At 42.9% G+C, this 18,749-nt stretch overlaps 1 protein-coding gene across 2 annotated transcripts in view; it reads right to left on the bottom strand.

Annotated features, from left to right (window-relative positions):
- The window catches only part of HSDL2 (hydroxysteroid dehydrogenase like 2), a 59,854-nt gene extending 51,032 nt beyond the window's left edge, over positions 1 to 8,822 (bottom strand). For both annotated transcript variants that reach the window (XM_055579330.1, XM_055579331.1), the window contains exon 1: positions 8,667 to 8,822. In XM_055579330.1, the coding sequence (XP_055435305.1) occupies positions 8,667 to 8,683 (17 nt within the window). In that variant the 5' untranslated portion in view covers positions 8,684 to 8,822. The remainder of the gene's footprint in view (positions 1 to 8,666) is intronic.
- Positions 8,823 to 18,749: the final 9,927 nt, after the last annotated feature.

Here is an 18,749-nt window from a genome sequence, read left to right as displayed (position 1 = left end):
ATATTATTACAATAACAAAAGTTAAACTGGAATGACTGAAGTTCAACTTTTCTAGATCCTTGTATTGTTTGGGGGGATGATAGAATTTTATTTACTTCAGACACTGGTAAGTTATATACACCTTTAAACTGTTTATGTTAAACATGATAAATACAAATTCCAGGTCTTAACAGTTTTTGTGAGAAGAATGGGATTCTAACAAAGACATGGCTTTCTAACAGAAAAAGGACAAGAACTCCGTAAGACGGGTTGTAAAGTGAAAGTTGCTCAGTTGTGTCCAACTCTTTGCTACCCCGAGGACTATACAGTCCATGGAATTCTCCAGGCCAGAGTACTGGAGTGGGCAGCCTTTCCCTTCCCTTCTCCAACAGATCTTCCCAATCCAGGGATTGAATCCAGGTCTCCTGCATTGCAGGCAGATTCTTTACCAGCTGAGCCACAATGGAAGCCCAAGAATACTGGATTGGGTAGCCTATGCTTTCTCCAGCAGATCTTCCTGACCCAGGAATTGAACCTGCATTGTAGGTGGATTCTTTACCAACTGAGCAATCAAGGAAAGACAGGTTAGAGAAGAGAAAAAGACTCCAGGAACACACTCTCACTCGTGGCAGAGGGAAGGGTAAGGATCACTGGTTCTTCTGCTAAAGAATCAGACCAAGAAGAGGTGGTATATTAATATTTATTAATTTTATTAATATTTATTAATACTGTAAGATGCATCAGTATTCAAATTACTACACTAATACAACTATCAATAATAAATCTACCAAGTACAGTTCAAGATTTCTTTGTACTCTCTTGTCCTTGAGCAGATGTCTCTAAAGGTATACAAATTACTATGTTAAAATTATTTGAATTATTTTTCTATGTATATTTATGTGAAAAGCTTGACATACAGTTAAGGTCCTCTGTTTATGATGACAGTCCACTTTAGTTTATCACTTTCCCCTCATCTTTGATGAGGGATACTATAAAACCTATACTTGATTTAAAAGTCAAATCTGGAAATTCCCTGGTGGTCCAGTGCTTAGGACTCCTGAGCTTTCACTGCCAAGGGCCTGGGTTCCATCCCTGGTTGGGGGAACTAAGATCCCACAAGCTGCACTGTGTGGCCAATAAAAAAGTCAAAACCTTATAAATGTGTGTATTTAAAGAAGTTCAATCCTTTGCCTATAGATTCCTTAATTTCCACTTACCCCTATTATATTTCCTTTTTAAAAAATATGCAGACATACATATATATAAAACATATCCTGTGTGTGTGTATAATTTTCCCTTCCTTTTATACAAATGGTAGTATACATAGTGTTAAAGTAATTTTTAAATGTAAGTATTTAGATGAAAATGTCCCAATTATTGCTTTAAAAAGCCCTATCCATAGCAGATACAAACTATTACCTGTAGGAAGGATAAACAACAAGGGCCTACTGTGTAGCACAGGGAATTGTATTCAATATCCTGTGATAAACCATAATGGAAAAGAATATGAAAAAGTGAAAGTGAAGTCGCTCAGTCGTGTCCGACTCTTGGCGACCCTATGGACGGTAGCCCTTCAGGCTCCTCTGTCCATGGGATTCTCCAGGCAAGAATACTGGAGTGGGTTGCCATTTCCTTCTCCAGGGGATCTTCCCAACCCAGGGATCAAACCCGGGTCTCCTGCATTGCAGGCAGATGCTTTATCCTCTGAGCCACCAGGGAAGGGAAGCCCCATCCTATGATGGGGGTAGGTTAAATAAATAGAACATTAAAAGTGAGCAGGATCTAAATGTACTGAAAATATGTCCCAAGACATATTAAATGACAGGTAAAAATAGCAAGACACAAAACGGGGCTTTGCTACTATTTTGTAAAGTGGGGAGTGTGTTTGTACGTGTTTAGGATTGTGTACCCAAATATGTTTATAAATACACAGAGTACCTTTGGAAACCCACCAGAGAGTAAGTAGGGGATTGAAAGTTAAGAATAAGGAAACTCACCCTTCTGAGGTGTTTAAGTCTTTTGGCCACGTGCCTGTATGTTTCAAGCTAACTTCAGAACGAACATGTCACTCAGCTCAAAACATCCATACAGTACATAAACGGAAAACAGAATGGGATGGGAGGAGGGTACAGAGTTTGCTTCTCAAGTCGAAAAAGTTCTGGAAACTGGCTGCACAACAGTGCAAACATATTTAACACTACTTAACTGTACACTTAAAAACGGTGACGATGGCAAACCTTATGTGTATTTTAGCACAACTTAGTATCATCTCAAAGTAAAAAAAAAAAAAAGCCTCGCCAAAGACACTCATCCTTTAAGGTTAGCTTAGTTTGTTACTAACTTGCAATTCCTTTTTAAACACCCCTTATTTTCTCCTTCCAGAACCTCAGATATGCAGATGACACCACTCTTATGGCAGAAAGTGAAGAGGAACTAAAAAGTCTCTTGATGAAAGTGAAAGTGGAGAGTGAAAAAGTTGGCTTAAAGCTCAACATTCAGAAAATGAAGATCATGGCAACCGGTCCCATCACTTCATGGGAAATAGATGGGGAGACAGTGGAAACAGTGTCAGACTTTATTTTTGGGGGGCTCCAAAATCACTGCAGATGGTGACTGCAGCCATGAAATTAAAAGACACTTACTCCTTGGAAGGAAAGTTATGACCAACCTAGATAGCATATTGAAAAGCAGAGACATTACTTTGCCAACAAAGGTCCGTCTAGTCAAGGCTATGGTTTTTCCAGTGGTCATGTATGGATGCGAGAGTTGGACAGTGAGGAATGCTGAGCGCCGAAGAACTGGTGCTTTTGAACTGTGGTGTTGGAGAAGACTCTTGAGAGTCCCTTGGACTGCAAGGAGATCCAATCAGTCCATTCTGAAGATCAGCCCTGGGATTTCTTTGGAAGGAATGATGCTAAAGCTGAAACTCCAGTACTTTAGCCACCTCATGCGAAGAGTTGACTCATTGGAAAAAGAGTCTGATGCTGGGAGGGATTGGGGGCAGGAGGAGAAGGGGACGACAGAGGATGAGATGGCTGGATGGCATCACTGACTCGATGGACTTGAGTCTGGTTGAACTCCGGGAGTTGGTGATGGACAGGGAGGCCTGGCGTGCTGCGATTCATGGGGTCGCAAAGAGTGGGACAAGACTGAGCGACTGAACTGAACTGAACTGAACAAGTGGGGGACTCATTAAGTGCACAAGAGTTCCGGTGACCTTTCACCCAGAAGTCGCGACCTCCAGCAGGACACGCAGCTGTATTTCTAAACCCAAAGTTGGGACCCGCCCCAGAGGCGGCGGGATACCTCACTCCAGATCTTTTATCTGTGAGATATTAACACGACTGACACCCTGAGGTACATACCTCTGCGCTACTTTTCACAAGTTACAGCAGGTTAGAGGAACACTGCATCCAGGGCGAAACAGCGTTCCAGATCACTCCGAGCAGTATCATTAATCCTCCCACATGAAAAAGAATGTTCATATCCTTTTCCATTATGGTTTTGAGAGAGTCGGTTCCTAGGCAGGTTGATAAGAAGTCCGGGGATCCCCAAGGAGAGAGGGGTCTAGGGTTCTCGAGGAGGAGGAAAGGTCAAACTTTTTTTTTTCTCTACATTTCTTAGTCTTAATCACATAAATTGTTTTTGTTTTTTTTTTTTCCTTTAAGCCCAGAACTGATGATAACACAACAAACAACTCAGTTTCAACTTTGTACTAGGGATTATATAACAACAAGGTATCCTGCTTGAGGACAGTTTCTCCTTCCTGAAAACCTTCCTATTAACCCTGATATTTTAGAATGTATATTATGGGAGTGGGTCTGGTAGGATCTTTCTATTGTTAAATTCTAATCTGTTATCCTAAAATGTAAATTGTGGGAGTGGGTCTGGTAAAAATTTTACAACCTTGAGACATTCTTTTGATTTACTGTAATAACTAATTCAAAAAGTATATAACTCCTTTGCTAACACTAGCAAAGGGAGGCATTCTCCGACCCCTTCTGATGTCTATGTCAGAAGATTTCTCTCTTTTCTTACTTTAATAAAACTCCGCTACACAAAAGCTCTTCAGTTATCAAGCCTGATCCCTGGTCCCAAAGCTAACTCTTCTTCGGAGATCATGAATCTGACATTGTTCACCATAAGCTATCAGTTTATATATATACATATATATGTTTGTGGGTTTCCCTGGTGGCTCAGACGGTAAAGAATCTGTCTACAATGCAGGATACTTGGGTTCGATCCCTGGGTCGGGAAGATCCCCTGGCGAAGGGAATGGTTGCCTGGAGAATTCCATGGACAGAGGAGCCTGGTGGGCTACAGTCTATAGGTTTGAAAAGAATTGGACACAACTGAGCAACTAACACGCACATATATGTTAGTGTGTGTGTACATATATATGTATAAATGACTCGCTTTGCCATACAGCAGGAATTAACACAACATTGTAAATTAGCTATACTTTAATAAAATAAATTTAAGAAAAAAAAAAAAGCTCTACTCCTTTGCCTTCGGTCCACTTGGATTGATTCCCTGTAGGATGAAGGGCATTTTCACGCTGAAGGTCTCAGGCATTGGCACAAACAAGGGCAAAGTCCGCTTTCCTCTTAACCTGAAAACCACTGGGTCTATACCTCCATTTCTAAAGCATCAGAACCAGAGTATAGAAGGTGAGAAAGCAAAAAGATTCCAAATTCCTCGTTACTACTGGTAGATGACTAAAACTTGCTACTGCAGAGTTAGCACTACAATTTACCAAAACTCCCTAGTACCTCAAAATCATGGTAAATGTGATGACTCTTCAACTATTTAAAGAAAAAAAGCAATCACGTCAAAAAAAACACTATACAAGTTAAAGTTCATTTAGAAAAATAAACATCTGAAAGTAACAAAGAAAATTCTGAAAAAAAAAAAAAAAATCCAGATGAGGCGGTAACTAGCCTTCCAAGATACTAAAACATTTTATAAAATTAGAGTAATTAACATAATTTAGCGCTGGTACATGAACAGATAGACCAAAGTAATAGAATAAAAAAGATCCCTATACATACAAGAATTCAGAGGTGGAATTTTTAACAGAAAGAAAAAATAGTCAGTAAATGGTGCTGGAACAACTGTACAGGCAGCCATCTGAACCAAAATGAAGTGGGTTTCCTAACCCACTTGCTACGCTGAAATCTGAGTCGGCGGGTGGGGGGGCGGGGGGAAGCCCACAAAAATTCCAGAAGAATACTTACAAATTTAAAAAATCTTTGTTTAAGATGGCCTTTTATAGCTTTGTCACAAAAACACAAAAGTCTTAAAAGATAACTTGATTATCATTGATAACTCTGATTCAATAAAACCACATGGTTCTGCATGATAAACAAATAGGATCATCAAACTCAAGATGCAATGAAAAAACACTGAGAAAAATTTTCTAACATGTATGATGTAGAACCAATTACTTTTCAGTAGAGAGATCTCAGAGATCAATCAAAAGCCTAACTGTGTAAGCCAGGCAAAGGAAAAGATACACAGATGGTTTTAAACCAGGATTTCTCAATCTCTACACTATTGACATTTTGGACAAGATAATTCTTTACTGTAGAAGGCTTTCCTGTGCCTTATAAGATGTTTGCCACCATCCCTGGACCCCCCCCATTAGATGCCAGTAGCACCCCACTAAATTGTGACAATAAAATGTGTTCCCAGATATTGCCTAATGTCCTATGGGAATCAAAATTACTCCTCAACAAGAACTGCCGCTTTAAACATATAAAAAGATCTGCTTCCTCACTCTTTGGTGCAGATTTTAACTATAATGAGGTGCCATTTTTTTCTCTAGTTAGATTTTTATTATCAAAACAAGTATTTTTTTTAATCAGACATTTTGCTGTTTACCAGTGTATTGGGTTAGGAAATCGCATTAATTCTTTTCAGTGTGCAACCTCTTTGGAGAGCTTTTGGTATTAACTATGACCTGCCTCCTGAGAAATCTGTACAAAGGTCAGGAAGCAACAGTTAGAACTGGACATGGAACAACAGACTGGTTCCAAATAGGAAAAGGAGTACATCAAGGCTGTATATTGTCACCCTGCTTATTTAACTTCAATGTAGAGTACATCATGAGAAACGCTGGACTGGAAGAAGCACAAGCTGGAATCAAGATTGCTGGGAGAAATATCAATAACCTCAGATATGCAGATGACACCACCCTTATGGCAAAAAGTGAAGAGGAACTCAAAAGCCTCTTGATGAAAGTGAAAGTGGAGAGTGAAAAAGTTGGCTTAAAGCTCAACATTCAGAAAATGAAGATCATGGCATCCGGTCCCATCACTTCATGGGAAATAGATGGGGAGACAGTGGAAACAGTGTCAGACTTTATTTTTGGGGGGCTCCAAAATCACTGCAGATGGTGACTGCAGCCATGAAATTAAAAGACGCTTACTTCTTGGAAGGAAAGTTATGACCAACCTAGATAGTATATTCAAAAGCAGAGACGTTACTTTGCCAACAAAGGTCCGTCTTAGTCAAGGCTATGGTTTTTCCAGTGGTCATGTATGGATGCGAGAGTTGGACTGTGAGGAATGCTGAGTGCCGAAGAATTGATGCTTTTGAACTGTGGTGTTGGAGAAGACTCTTGAGAGTCCCTTGGACTGCAAAGAGATCCAATCAGTCCTTTCTGAAGGAGATCAGCCCTGGGATTTCTTTGGAAGAAATGATGCTAAAGCTGAAACTCCAGTACTTTGGCCACCTCATGTGAAGAGTTGACTCACTGGAAAAGAGTCTGATGCTGGGAGGGATTGGGGGCAGGAGGAGAAGGGGACAACAGAGGATGAGACGGCTGGATGGCATCACTGACTCGATGGACGTGAGTCTCAGTGAACTCTGGGAGTTGGTGATGGACAGGGAGGCCTGGCATGCTGTGATTCATGGGGTCCCAAAGAGTGGGACAAGACTGAGCGACTGAACTGAACTGATCAAACTTGAAATGCTTACATTCTTTGCTCCAGCAGCTTCATTGCCAAGAATTTATTATGTGGATACACTCAAATATGTGAAAAACAAGATATGTGAATATGTGAATACAAGGATAATCATGGCAGCAAAAATGGAGTAACAGAAGACTAGAAATGATCTCGGAGAAGGCAATGGCACCCCACTTCAGTACTCTTGCCTGGAAAATCCCATGGACGGAGGAGCCTGGTAGGTTGCAATCCATGGGGTCGCTGGGAGTCCGACACGACTGAGCAACTTCACTTTCACTTTTCACTCTCATGCATTGGAGAAGGAAATGGCAACCCACTCCAGTGTTCTTGCCTGGAGAATCCCAGGGACGGGGGAGCCTGGTGAGCTGCCGTCTATGGGGTCGCACAGAGTAGGACATGACGGAAGCGACTTAGCAGCAGCAGCAGCAGCAGAAATGATCTGGTATCCAATGATGAAAATGAAAGTGAAAGTGAAGTCGCTCAGTCGTGTCCGACTCTTGGCGACCCTGTGGACGGTAGCCCTTCAGGCTCCTCTGTCCATGGGATTCTCCAGGCAAGAATACTGGAGTGGGTTGCCATTTCCTTCTCCAGGGGATCTTCCCAACCCAGGGATCAAACCCGGGTCTCCTGCATTGCAGGCAGATGCTTTATCCTCTGAGCCACCAGGGAAGGGAAGCCCCATCCTATGATGGGGGTAGGTTAAATAAATAGAACATTAAAAGTGAGCAGGATCTAAATGTACTGAAAATATGTCCCAAGACATATTAAATGACAGATAAAAATAGCAAGACGCAAAACGGGGCTTTGCTACTATTTTGTAAAGTGGGGAGTGTGTTTGTACGTGTTTAGGATTGTGTACCCAAATATGTTTATAAATACACAGAGTACCTTTGGAAACCCACCAGAGAGTAAGTAGGGGATTGAAAGTTAAGAATAAGGAAACTCACCCTTCTGAGGTGTTTAAGTCTTTTGGCCACGTGCCTGTATGTTTCAAGCTAACTTCAGAACGAACATGTCACTCAGCTCAAAACATCCATACAGTACATAAACGGAAAACAGAATGGGATGGGAGGAGGGTACAGAGTTTGCTTCTCAAGTCGAAAAAGTTCTGGAAACTGGCTGCACAACAGTGCAAACATATTTAACACTACTTAACTGTACACTTAAAAACGGTGACGATGGCAAACCTTATGTGTATTTTAGCACAACTTAGTATCATCTCAAAGTAAAAAAAAAAAAAAAAGCCTCGCCAAAGACACTCATCCTTTAAGGTTAGCTTAGTTTGTTACTAACTTGCAATCCCTTTTTAAACACCCCTTATTTTCTCCTTCCAGAATTGAGAGTTCTGAACAAGTGCGGGACTCAATAAGCGCACAAGAGTTCCGGTGACCTTTCACCCAGAACTCGCGACTTCCAGCAGGACACGCAGCTGTACGTCTAAACCCAAAATTGGGACCCGCCCCAGAGGCGGCGGGATACCTCACTCCGGGTCTTTTATCTGTGAGATATTAACACGACTGACACCCTGAAGTACATACCTCTGCGCTACTTTTCACAAGTTACCGCAGGTTAGAGGAACACTTCATCCAGGGCGAAACAGCGTTCCAGATCACTCCGAGCAGTATCATTAATCCTCCCACCGCCTGGTCAGGGCCACCCAAGCTATCCACTCCGCCTGGTCCGGTTTCCTCCCCCACGGAGCCAAATTATGCTTACCCAGTGTTGGGCAACATGATTGCGGCAGATCGAAGTCAGAGGCGACAACGGACTCAACGAGCGACCACAGGAAGGCTGATTTTCCCCAGCATTTAGCCCCGCCCCAGACCCTCCCCTGGGGCCCCGCCCCCGAGCTCTGCGGGAGGTGCCGGGCGCTCCAAGAGGCGGGAGGTGGCTGAGTGCGCCTGCGCACGCAGTGGGCCTCGGTGGCGCGCGGCGCTGGTTTCCTTCTCTCCGCAGCCTGCCATCTGGAAACCGGCGCTACGCGCAAGCTCTGTGAGAAACAACTCCGCCCCGCCCCTCCTGCGGGGTCTCTACGGTGACAATTGGTCTCCAGCCTGCGCGTCTAGAGGTACTGGGCGCGTCAGCCGCCGAGTACGCCTTTTCCCGGCCTATGAACGTTTCCCCGCTGCCACGCGGAATTCCTTTGCCTGGGGGGTGTGGGGAGGGTGGCCATTTGAGATGTGCATTAGGGACCTTGAAGGCTGAGATGCGGCTTCTCAGCGGACTTTGGCTCTTGGTCCCCTCGCCGTCCACGCTGGCACCAGGACGCCTGGCTGCCCGCGCGCCCTCGGAGGCCCATCTTAGGAACGCTTTTCCTGGGCAGATAAACACACTCTTCTCCTAGAAGCCGGCCAGCGGCGCATTTCGACTCTCCCACTGAATCTGGACTAAAGCCAGCCGGACTGCAGCTAGACAGCCCTGTGGTGAGGAGTAGCTTCTGAATCATAGCTCTGCAGTAGTCAGTCTTGCCGAAGAACTCAGAGTTAACTCTGATTTTTCTACTCTTTGTCAATATCTCGGCGAGGAAACATCCAGGCTCAGTGCTAGAATAAGGTGAATTCTGGGACTTAGTATTGCTTTTGGTCGTATACCTTGGACATAACTCAGCTACCCTAATGAACTAGAGACTGGCACAGTACTTTTAGGGAGACGTGAAGAAATTCTGTTTTGAAGAGGTTCAGTTCAGTTCAGTCGCTCAGTCGTGTCCGCCTCTTTGTAGCCCATGGACTGCAGCACTCCAGGCTTCCCTGTCCATCACCAGCTCAGAGCTTACTCAAACTCATGTACATCGAGTCGGTGATGCCATCCAACCATCTCATCCTCTGTCACCCCCCTCTCCTCCTGCCTTCAGTCTTTCCCAGCATCAGGGTCTTTTCCAAGGAGTCAGTTCTTCCCATCAGGTGGCCAAAGTCTTGGAGCTTCAGCTTCAGCATCAGTCCTTCCAGTGAACATTCAGGACTGATTTCCTTTAGGATTAACTGGTTTGATCTCCTTGCAGTCCGAGAGTAGAACAGGGTAGAACAAGGGTGAAGAGGTAGAACAGGATAATGTTGTTATGTGAGGACTAGCTGAAGAAACTAACCTGGAAATAGGATATGTACTCACCAACTCGATGCATATGAGTTTGGGTGAACTCCGGGAGTTAGTGATGGACAGGGAGGCCTGGCGTGCTGCGATTCATGGGGTCGCAAAGAGTTGGACACAACTGAGTGACTGAACTGAACTCTCCCTTTTATCAGAAGCCATTAAATATCTCTCTTTACTCATTTATATCACTTTCCAGTGTCATAGGCATTTGAATTTTCCATCTATGATATGGTCCTTAGAGACTCCAGAGAATTTACTTATTCGAGAAGTATTAGCAACTATGGGTGCTAGTCAATGGAGATACAGCTGGACCAAGCAAAGCCAAGGTCTCTCCCTATGTAAGAGGAATGAGGAGTAACCAATGTGTTCTTTAGGCTGTCTAACTCTTTGCAACCCCATGGACTACAGCCCATCAGCCTCCTCTGTCCATAGGTTTTCCATGTGAGAATACTGGAGTGTGTTGCCATTTCCTTCTCCAGGCAGTCTTCCCGACCCAGGGATCAAACCCCTGTCACCTGCACTGGCAGGCAGATTCTTGAACACTGAGCTACCAGGGAAGCCTGTATTGAAATATTGCTGCTACTGCTGCTAAGTCGCTTCAGTCGTGTCCAACTCTGTGCGACCCCATAGACGGCAGCCCACCAGGCTCCCCCGTCCCTGGGATTCTCCAGGCAAGAACACTGGAGTGGGTTGCCATTTCCTTCTCCAATGCATGAAAGTGAAAAGTGAAAGTGAAGTCGCTTAGTCGTGCCTGACTCTTAGCAACCCCATGGACTGCATCCTACCAGGCTCCTCCATCCATGGGATTTTCCAGGCAAGAGTACTGGAGTGGGTTGCCATTGCCTTCTCCGGGAGTTGACATATTAGGTGTTCTGAAAAGAGTGATGGTAGAAACTGTTAGGTGAAAAAAATCCTCTCCATTCATTCAAGAAAGTGAAGACAACCTACAGGACGAGAGAAAGTATTTGCAAATCATACATCTGATAAGGTATCCAGAATCTATAAAGAGCTCTTACAACTCCAGCAAGGAAAAGATGAGCAACCTCCAATTTAAACATGAGCAAAGGACCGCAATAGACATTTCTCCAAAGAAAACATGTGAACAACCAGCAAGCACATGAAAGGAGGCCCAACAGCATTAGTTATTAGGGAAACACAAATCAAAACCACAGTGAGATTTCACTATACACCCACTGCTGCTGCTAAGTCACTTCAGTCGTGTCCGACTCTGTGTGACCCCATAGACGGCAGCCCACCAGGCTCCCCCGTCCCTGGGATTCTCCAGGCAAGAACACTGGAGTGGGTTGCCATTTCCTTCTCCAATGCATGAAAGTGAAAAGTAAAAGTGAAGTCGCTCAGTCGTGTCCGACTCTAGCGACCCCATGGACTGCAGCCCACCAGGCTCCTCCATCCATGGGATTTTCCAGGCAAGAGTACTGGGGTGCGGTGCCATTGCCTTCTGGATATCTGTAATAGAAAAGATGGAGCAACTTTCCTGGCAGTTCTGTGGTTAAGATTCCTCACTTTCACTGCAGGAGGCATGAGTTTCAACCCTGTGGAGGGAACTAAGATCCTGCATGCCGCCTGATACAGCCAAAAAAAAAAAAAAAAAAGATGGAAATTACTGTGTTGGCCAAGATGTAAAGTAGTTGACACCCTCAAACATTGCTGGTGGGAGTGTAAAATAGCACAGCCACTTTGGAAAACAGTTTTGCAGTTCCTCCAAAAGTTAAAGCATAGTTACCAGCTACTGGATGTCTACATACAGAAGAGCAATTCCACTTTTGGGTATATACCCAAGAGAAAGGAAACGTGTTGAGAATAACCACTAGATGGCACTGGTATTTTAAAATTCTCAATTATATGATACTGCAAAACGTTAATTTGTTAACATTGTGATATAGGCTATAATCTGATTTGGATTAAGGCAAAAATAACAAATTTCTTTATAGGATCGTTATAAAGGGGAAATAAGAGGATGCATAAATTTTAAGTTCCTTAAAATAATGCTTTGTATCAGTAAAACAGGATGTGATGGTCTAATCTGTATTACTATTTTTTCAGTTATCACAGAATAAGCAAATGTGTCCTCAGTTGTTTGACTTCTAAAGTCTGTCAAGTTTAATTCTTCAGTGTTAGTGGTTTTCAAATACATAGATTGAAAATGAACTTAAATTGAAATATCAAAGGATATGTTAAAAGGGGCATTCCAGGTGGCACAGTGATAAACAATCCGCCTGCCAGTGCAGGAGATTCAAGAGACTCAGCGTGGATCCCTGGTTGGGGAAGATCCCCTGGAGTAGGAAATGGCAATCCACTCCAGTATTCTTGCCTGGAAAATGCCATGGACAAAGAAGCCTGGTGGGCTACAGTCCTTTGGGTCCCAAAGAATCAGACATGACTGAGCACACACACATGATGTTAAAAACAAGTTTAATCTTAAATTATCAAATAAGGATTCTTCTAATCCTGACCTTGTATAATAATATATTTTTTAAGTGTATAATGCACTCAAGTTTGTTGACCACAACCCACATAAATAAATTTTTTATCCAGACCTAATAAACTTTTCTATTCTATTTCAATCCATTGTATACTACCCTGTTTTTTTTTTAAGTTGATTGTAACCTACAACATTATTTCAATGACTCATTTATGGATCATAACCTACCATTTGGAAAACACTGCTTTAGTGTGTTGTAATTTGCCATTGTAATTTTTCAACTTGCCTTTTAAGATATTCTAGGTTCCTTCAGTCAAATGTAAAATTATTATTTGATGGTTAAAAGCCAACAATGGAGAAGGCAATGGCACCCCACTCCAGTACTCTTGCCTGGAAAATCCCATGGACGGAGGAGCCTGGTAGGCTGCAGTCCATGGGGTTGCTAAGAGTCAGGCACGACTAAGCGACTTCACTTTCATTTTTCACTTTCATGCATTGAAGAAGGAAATGGCAACCCACTCCAGTGTTCTTGCCTGGAGAATCCCAGGGATGGGGGAGCCTGGTGGGCTGCTGTCTATGGGGTCACACAGAGTCGGACACGACTGAAGTGACTTAGCAGCAGAAGCCAACAATACCATGTGACTAAGAGCAGGTGCTTTCAAGGGCATTTGAAGAGTCAGGGATCACTTGAAACTTTCATTTCTTTCACCCACAAGACAGCACACCCTACTTTAGAAGGTGAAGTGGAGAAATCCTTGGGGGTTTTGCGTATATAACAGTTGTTTCTGACAATGTGCCAGATCTTCCCAGGAGGACTCCTCGCTGTACCTTTTGTTGCTCAATGACTTATTGCCACTCATTTAATTAGTAACAATAAGATATTAACCTCTTTGCTGTATTAAAATGTCTATTTTTCTCATAGTACATTATTCCAACAATCTAACAAAAGTGTAACTTTCTCTGTACTATCACCCTTGAGAGATAATCATTGTTAATAGTTTGGCATGTATGCTCTGAAATTTTAATATAGATTTTGATTGCATTTAAAGCAAAAGGGTGGATCACAACAAACTGTGGAAAATTCTTAAAGAGATGGGAATACCAAAACACCTTTCCTGCCTCCTGAGAAACCTGTATGCAAGTCAAGTAGCAACAGTTAACACCAGACATAGAACAGACTGGTTCAAAATTGGGAAAGGAGTATGTCAAGGCTGTTTATTGTCACCCTGCTTATTTAAGTGATATGCAGAGTACATCATGGTACATGCTGGGCTGGATAAAGCACAAGCTAGAAGTAAGACTGCCAGGAGAAGTATCAATAACTTCAGATATGCAGATGACACCACCCTTATGGCAGATACAGAAGAGGAACTAAAGAGCCTCTTGATGTGTAGGTGAAAAGAGGAGAGTGAAAAGACTGGCTTAAGTCAACATTTAAAAAACTAAGATCATGGCATCTGGTCCTATCACTTCATGACAAATAGATGGGGAAACAATGGAAGCAGTGACAGACTATTCTTCTTGGGCTCCAAAATCACTGCAGACGGTGACTGCAGCCATGAAACTAAAAGATCCCTGCTCTTTGAAAGGAAGCTATGACAAACCTAGACAGCATATTCAAAAGCAGAGACATCACTTGGCCAACAAAGGTCCATATAGTCAAAGCTATGGTTTTTGCAGTAGTCATGTATGGATGTGAGAGTTGCACCATAAAGAAGGCTGAGCACTGAAGAATTGATGTTTTCAAACTGTGGTGCTGGAGAAGACACTTGAGAGTCTGTTGGACTTGCAAGGAGATCAAGCCAGTCAATTCTAAAGGAAATCAACCCTGAATACTCATTGGAAGGACTGATGCTGAAGCTGAAGCTCCAATACTTTGGCCACCTGATGCAAAGAGCTGCCTCATTGGAAAAGACCCTGATGCTGGGAAATGGAGGGCAGGAGGAAAAGAGAGTGACAGAGGATGAGATGGTTTGGTGGCATCACCAACTCAATGGATATGAGTTTGAGTAAGCTCCAGGAGTTGGTAATGGACAGGGAAGCCTGGTGTGCTACAGTCCATGGGGTCACAAAAAGTTGGACACAAGTGAGTGACTGAACAATAAAAAGCAAAGGGGAGATTGTTAGTGTTACTCACTTAGTCATGTCCAACTCTTTTTGGCTCCGTGGACTGTAGGCCGCTAGGCTCCTCTGTCCATGAAATTCTCCAGGCAAGAATACTAGAGAGGGTAGCCATTCCCTTCTCCAGGGGATTTTCTCAACCCAGGGATCAAACTCAAGTCTCCAGCATTGCAGGTGAATTGTTTACCATCTGAGCCACCAAAGAAACCCCAAGGGAGATTATATATACTCTATTGTTTTGGAACCTGTTTTTGTTTTACTTAGTGTATCACAAACATCTTTTCAAATTTACACCTAAAAGTTCACCTTAAATTTAAAAAATTAGATGTGTTATCCACCCGGATCCTTAGACTCTTTAATCAGCAGAAATTTATAAGAGGCTGGAGGAGAAATTCAGGCAAGGCTTTCCTGGGACTTGTACTGCAGCACTAGGGAGAGAAAACAAGTTACAGGTGCCCTTGCTAGCTCTCCTTAAATGGAGTGAGGGTAGGGGCAGCTCCATGGGTCTGACAGAAGGGGTGGCTTAGGTGGTCTGCCACCCTTGTGGTGGTGCTGTGTGTAGAGATCACACTCAGTACCCTGCTTTTGCTTCAGGCACCTCAGAAGTGGCCTTGGTTTGTGGCCTTTTTGTATCATTGTTCATAATCACCCTGACTGCCATGCATTCAGCTGTTTTTAGTCCCTTATAGTTTCTTTGTATTCTGTTGCTCCATGAGCTCCTTTTGTCCAGGTGCAGGCACTCCAGTAAAGGGTCCCTGATCCCAGGTCCCAGACTATCTTAGGTTCATGGTTTTCTTTTATATGAATGTACTCCAAATTAATGTTACCACTTGTGATGGTATTTCAATAGTTTTTATTTTTTATAAACAGTATTGCAATAAAAGCCATTGTGTGTACATCATTGTTCACTAGTCAATGTCTTGCTTAGCAGTGGATATGTTTTCTAGTTCTGGCAAATGTGAGGTCTGCTGGAGAAGGTTTTCTGATTTTAAGAAAGAGACCACCGAATATATCAGCTTTCTTCTTCTAATGTTATTTCTGGACATGATGCTTGGAACATCTGCTTTGGTTCTTGAAACCACGAGAGGAACTAGCCTTCCCCTTTCCATAGCTCCTTCAAAGGTGAACTTTCTCCTATAATATACAGGAAAGGGAGTTAGGGGGCAGTTGTCTAAGAACCCACCTAGGTCTTCACCTAGCTTTCTGATACTCCCCCTGCTCAAAGGCACAGTGTGGGTTTTCCTCACTTTGCAGCTAGCCAGCTCTTACAATTCTTGGAGACAGTTCCCTCAGTAGACAACTGCTTCCTTGCCTGAGTACAGTAGTAGAGTGGGTGTGTGGATCAGGCCGTAGTCCATTTTTCGCTCTGTTGGTTTGTTTACTACTCAATTCCCACACAGCTCTTTACCAAAGAGCTGAGGCTTACATGAGGGAACTACCATCTCTCTGTGTGCTGTGTGTGCTAAGTCACTTCAGTTGGGTCCAACTCTTTGCAACTCCATGGACTGTAGCCCGCCAGGCTCCTCTGTCCATGGAATTCTCCAGGCAAGAATACTGGAGTGGGTAGACATTCTCTCCTCCAGGGGATCTTCCCAACCCAGGGATCGAATCTTGGTCTCCTGCGTTGCAGGCAGATTCTTTACCATCTGAGCCACCAGGGAAACCCATCTCTCTCTCTCTCTCTCTCTTTGTATGACAAGTGCCATGTCAGACGTATTTGCCTACCCATTACACATTCTCCACTTCTTACCAATGGTATATCTCTATTATTAGATGTGGCAGTATGCCCAGTAAAAACATTGCATCTCTCAAGCCTCCCTTGACTAGGGGTGGCCATGTGACCAAATTAAGGCTAATGAGGTAAGCGGAAGATATTGGGAAGAACTTCTGGGAAAGCTTCTTTAAAGGGCTTCCAGACATCTTGTGATGTTAAGAATGAAAACTGTATGTTTGCATAACAGAACATAAAGGAGACTGGATCTTTGATAAACATGGAATGCCATTACAGCCCTGAAACCATTACTTCTTTTGCACAATAAATAAATTTTTATCTAGGGCACTATTATTTTTTGTTTTCTGTTATATGTATCTGGACCTAACTCTTAAATGATACTTTGTCTCAAGGCAAAGTATCAAAAGACTATAAACCATTGAAGGGAGTTCCCTCTGGAACCAACCAGATCCTTGGTTTCATATCTGCATTTTTCCCTGAGAGCATTAGTTTTGTTCATATTTCTTTCTTTAAAATTATCTTTAATATTTCCACCACTTTTCAGGAACTCCCAAGCCCTGCTCACAGGAGTTGGTCTCACGCTAAGATCCATCCTCCCTTCCCTAGCCATTTTCCCAAGAGTGAATTATTCATTTTATTTATTTATTTTTGTTAATATTTCTTTATTTGGCTGCGCTAGGTCTTAGTTGCGGCACTGTGGATCTTTGATCTTTGTTGTGGCATGCAGATCTAGTTCTCTGACCCGGGATCCAACCTGGTCCCCTGCACTAGGGGCGTGGTGTCTTAGCCACTGGACCACCAGGAAAGACCCCTATTCATTGTATTTAGAATATGACTTTAGCAAGAGATCCATGATGGTTGTAGGTATTCCAAGTCTACTTGCCTTGGAGATAGTCTCACCTAATTCTTCCTGGTATCCAGTAAGTGACTACTATGTTAAACACACCCACCTCTCCCAAACTCAGGCATTACTTCTGAGATACAGTAGTCTACTGTGAGTACATGTACTCTTTCCAAGCTGAGAAAAAGAAACATTTGATTCCTCTGTAATCAACATAGCTTCAACCCTGCTCACTATAAAGATAGCATTTTATCATTTTATACTGAGGAACAATGTCAGTTATTTTTTTATCTTCTGACTTTCAAACTGTGCCTACCATTGGGAAAATACGGACATTTTAAGTTAGCTTAAGGATCAGGCCCATAATTGAGCCATCTATCTCTTGCTGGCCATTAGTTTGCTACACAAAGACCAGACTTTGGAATTCCCCCATGTCTTTCTGCTATGCCAAATTAAATTCTCAGAGGTGTCATCCTCCCACTACACTCTACTAAATTAAATTTTTGATTAAGGTCTCCTACTCCCACTGCTCCAGGAGAAGAGAGGCTATATGAAGACATTATCCTCTAATACAACCAATCCTCCACCTCCAAGAGCGGGGTGTGGAGGTGGGAAGACTTGCTTTTCCAGTTACATAAATAACATTCTCATAGCGAAATCCTCCAGATTGTTCTTTCGTTTTTCTGCTACTGACCTTTTGCTTGTTTGCCTGCTCAAGGCTGAATGTTTGCCTGGTGCCCTGGAGGATCACATGAAGTAAACATCTTCTAGAACTACACTGGGGAGGGACAGCAATCATTTTTTCCAGTTGTCTGGCATCGCAAGAACCATTCCACCAACCTTGTAAACTATGACCAGATTTTTGCACTAGACTATTTCAACCAAGGGCAAATAAGGACAAAGAAAAAAATATATATATTCTCTAACCAATCAATAGCCAGATATGGCTCCTTGTTAAACAGTTGTATCAAAAATTTTAGGGGAAGGTTTGACTTGACCAGAGTGAAGGCTTATTCTAGTGAAAAATATAAGTATTTCCTATTAAAGATATGGTCTCAGATTGCTAAGAAGGGACCATTTTGTCTCATATAAGAACACTTACAATATTATAGACATCTTTTTTTTTTAATTTTCACTGTGCTGGATCTTCACTGCAGCATGTGGGCTCTTCATTGAGGCTCGTGGGCTTGCGCTAGTCGCAGCACGCAGGTGCTTCTTGTTGTAAAACACAGCCTCTCCAGCTGTGGTGCATGGGCTGAGTTGCCTGTGACATGTGGGATCTTAGTTCCTGATCAGCCGGTAAGGGATCGAACCTGCATCTCCTGCATTGGAAGGTGGATTCTTAAACATTGGACCACCAGGGAAATCCAATAGGCATCTATAATATGTATTGACCTCATATATCTGTAGACAAATGGAATACCAAGGCAGTAAAGGCAAATCAACTCCTTATAGTAAGCCACCTTCAGTTCAGATGGGAATAGTTACAGGCAACAGGTTAATGGGAAAAGTTGGGTGAAAAAAAGGAGTTGTCCCGTCCCTTCTGCTACTCTACTCACAGCTATTCCACGTTCC

The sequence above is a fragment of the Bubalus kerabau genome, chromosome 4 (genome assembly GCF_029407905.1).
Source record: "Bubalus kerabau isolate K-KA32 ecotype Philippines breed swamp buffalo chromosome 4, PCC_UOA_SB_1v2, whole genome shotgun sequence".
NCBI classification, from domain to species: domain Eukaryota; kingdom Metazoa; phylum Chordata; class Mammalia; order Artiodactyla; family Bovidae; genus Bubalus; species Bubalus kerabau.
The sequence above is the reverse complement of the archived record's forward strand: the minus strand, read 5'-3'. Positions and strand labels throughout refer to the sequence as shown.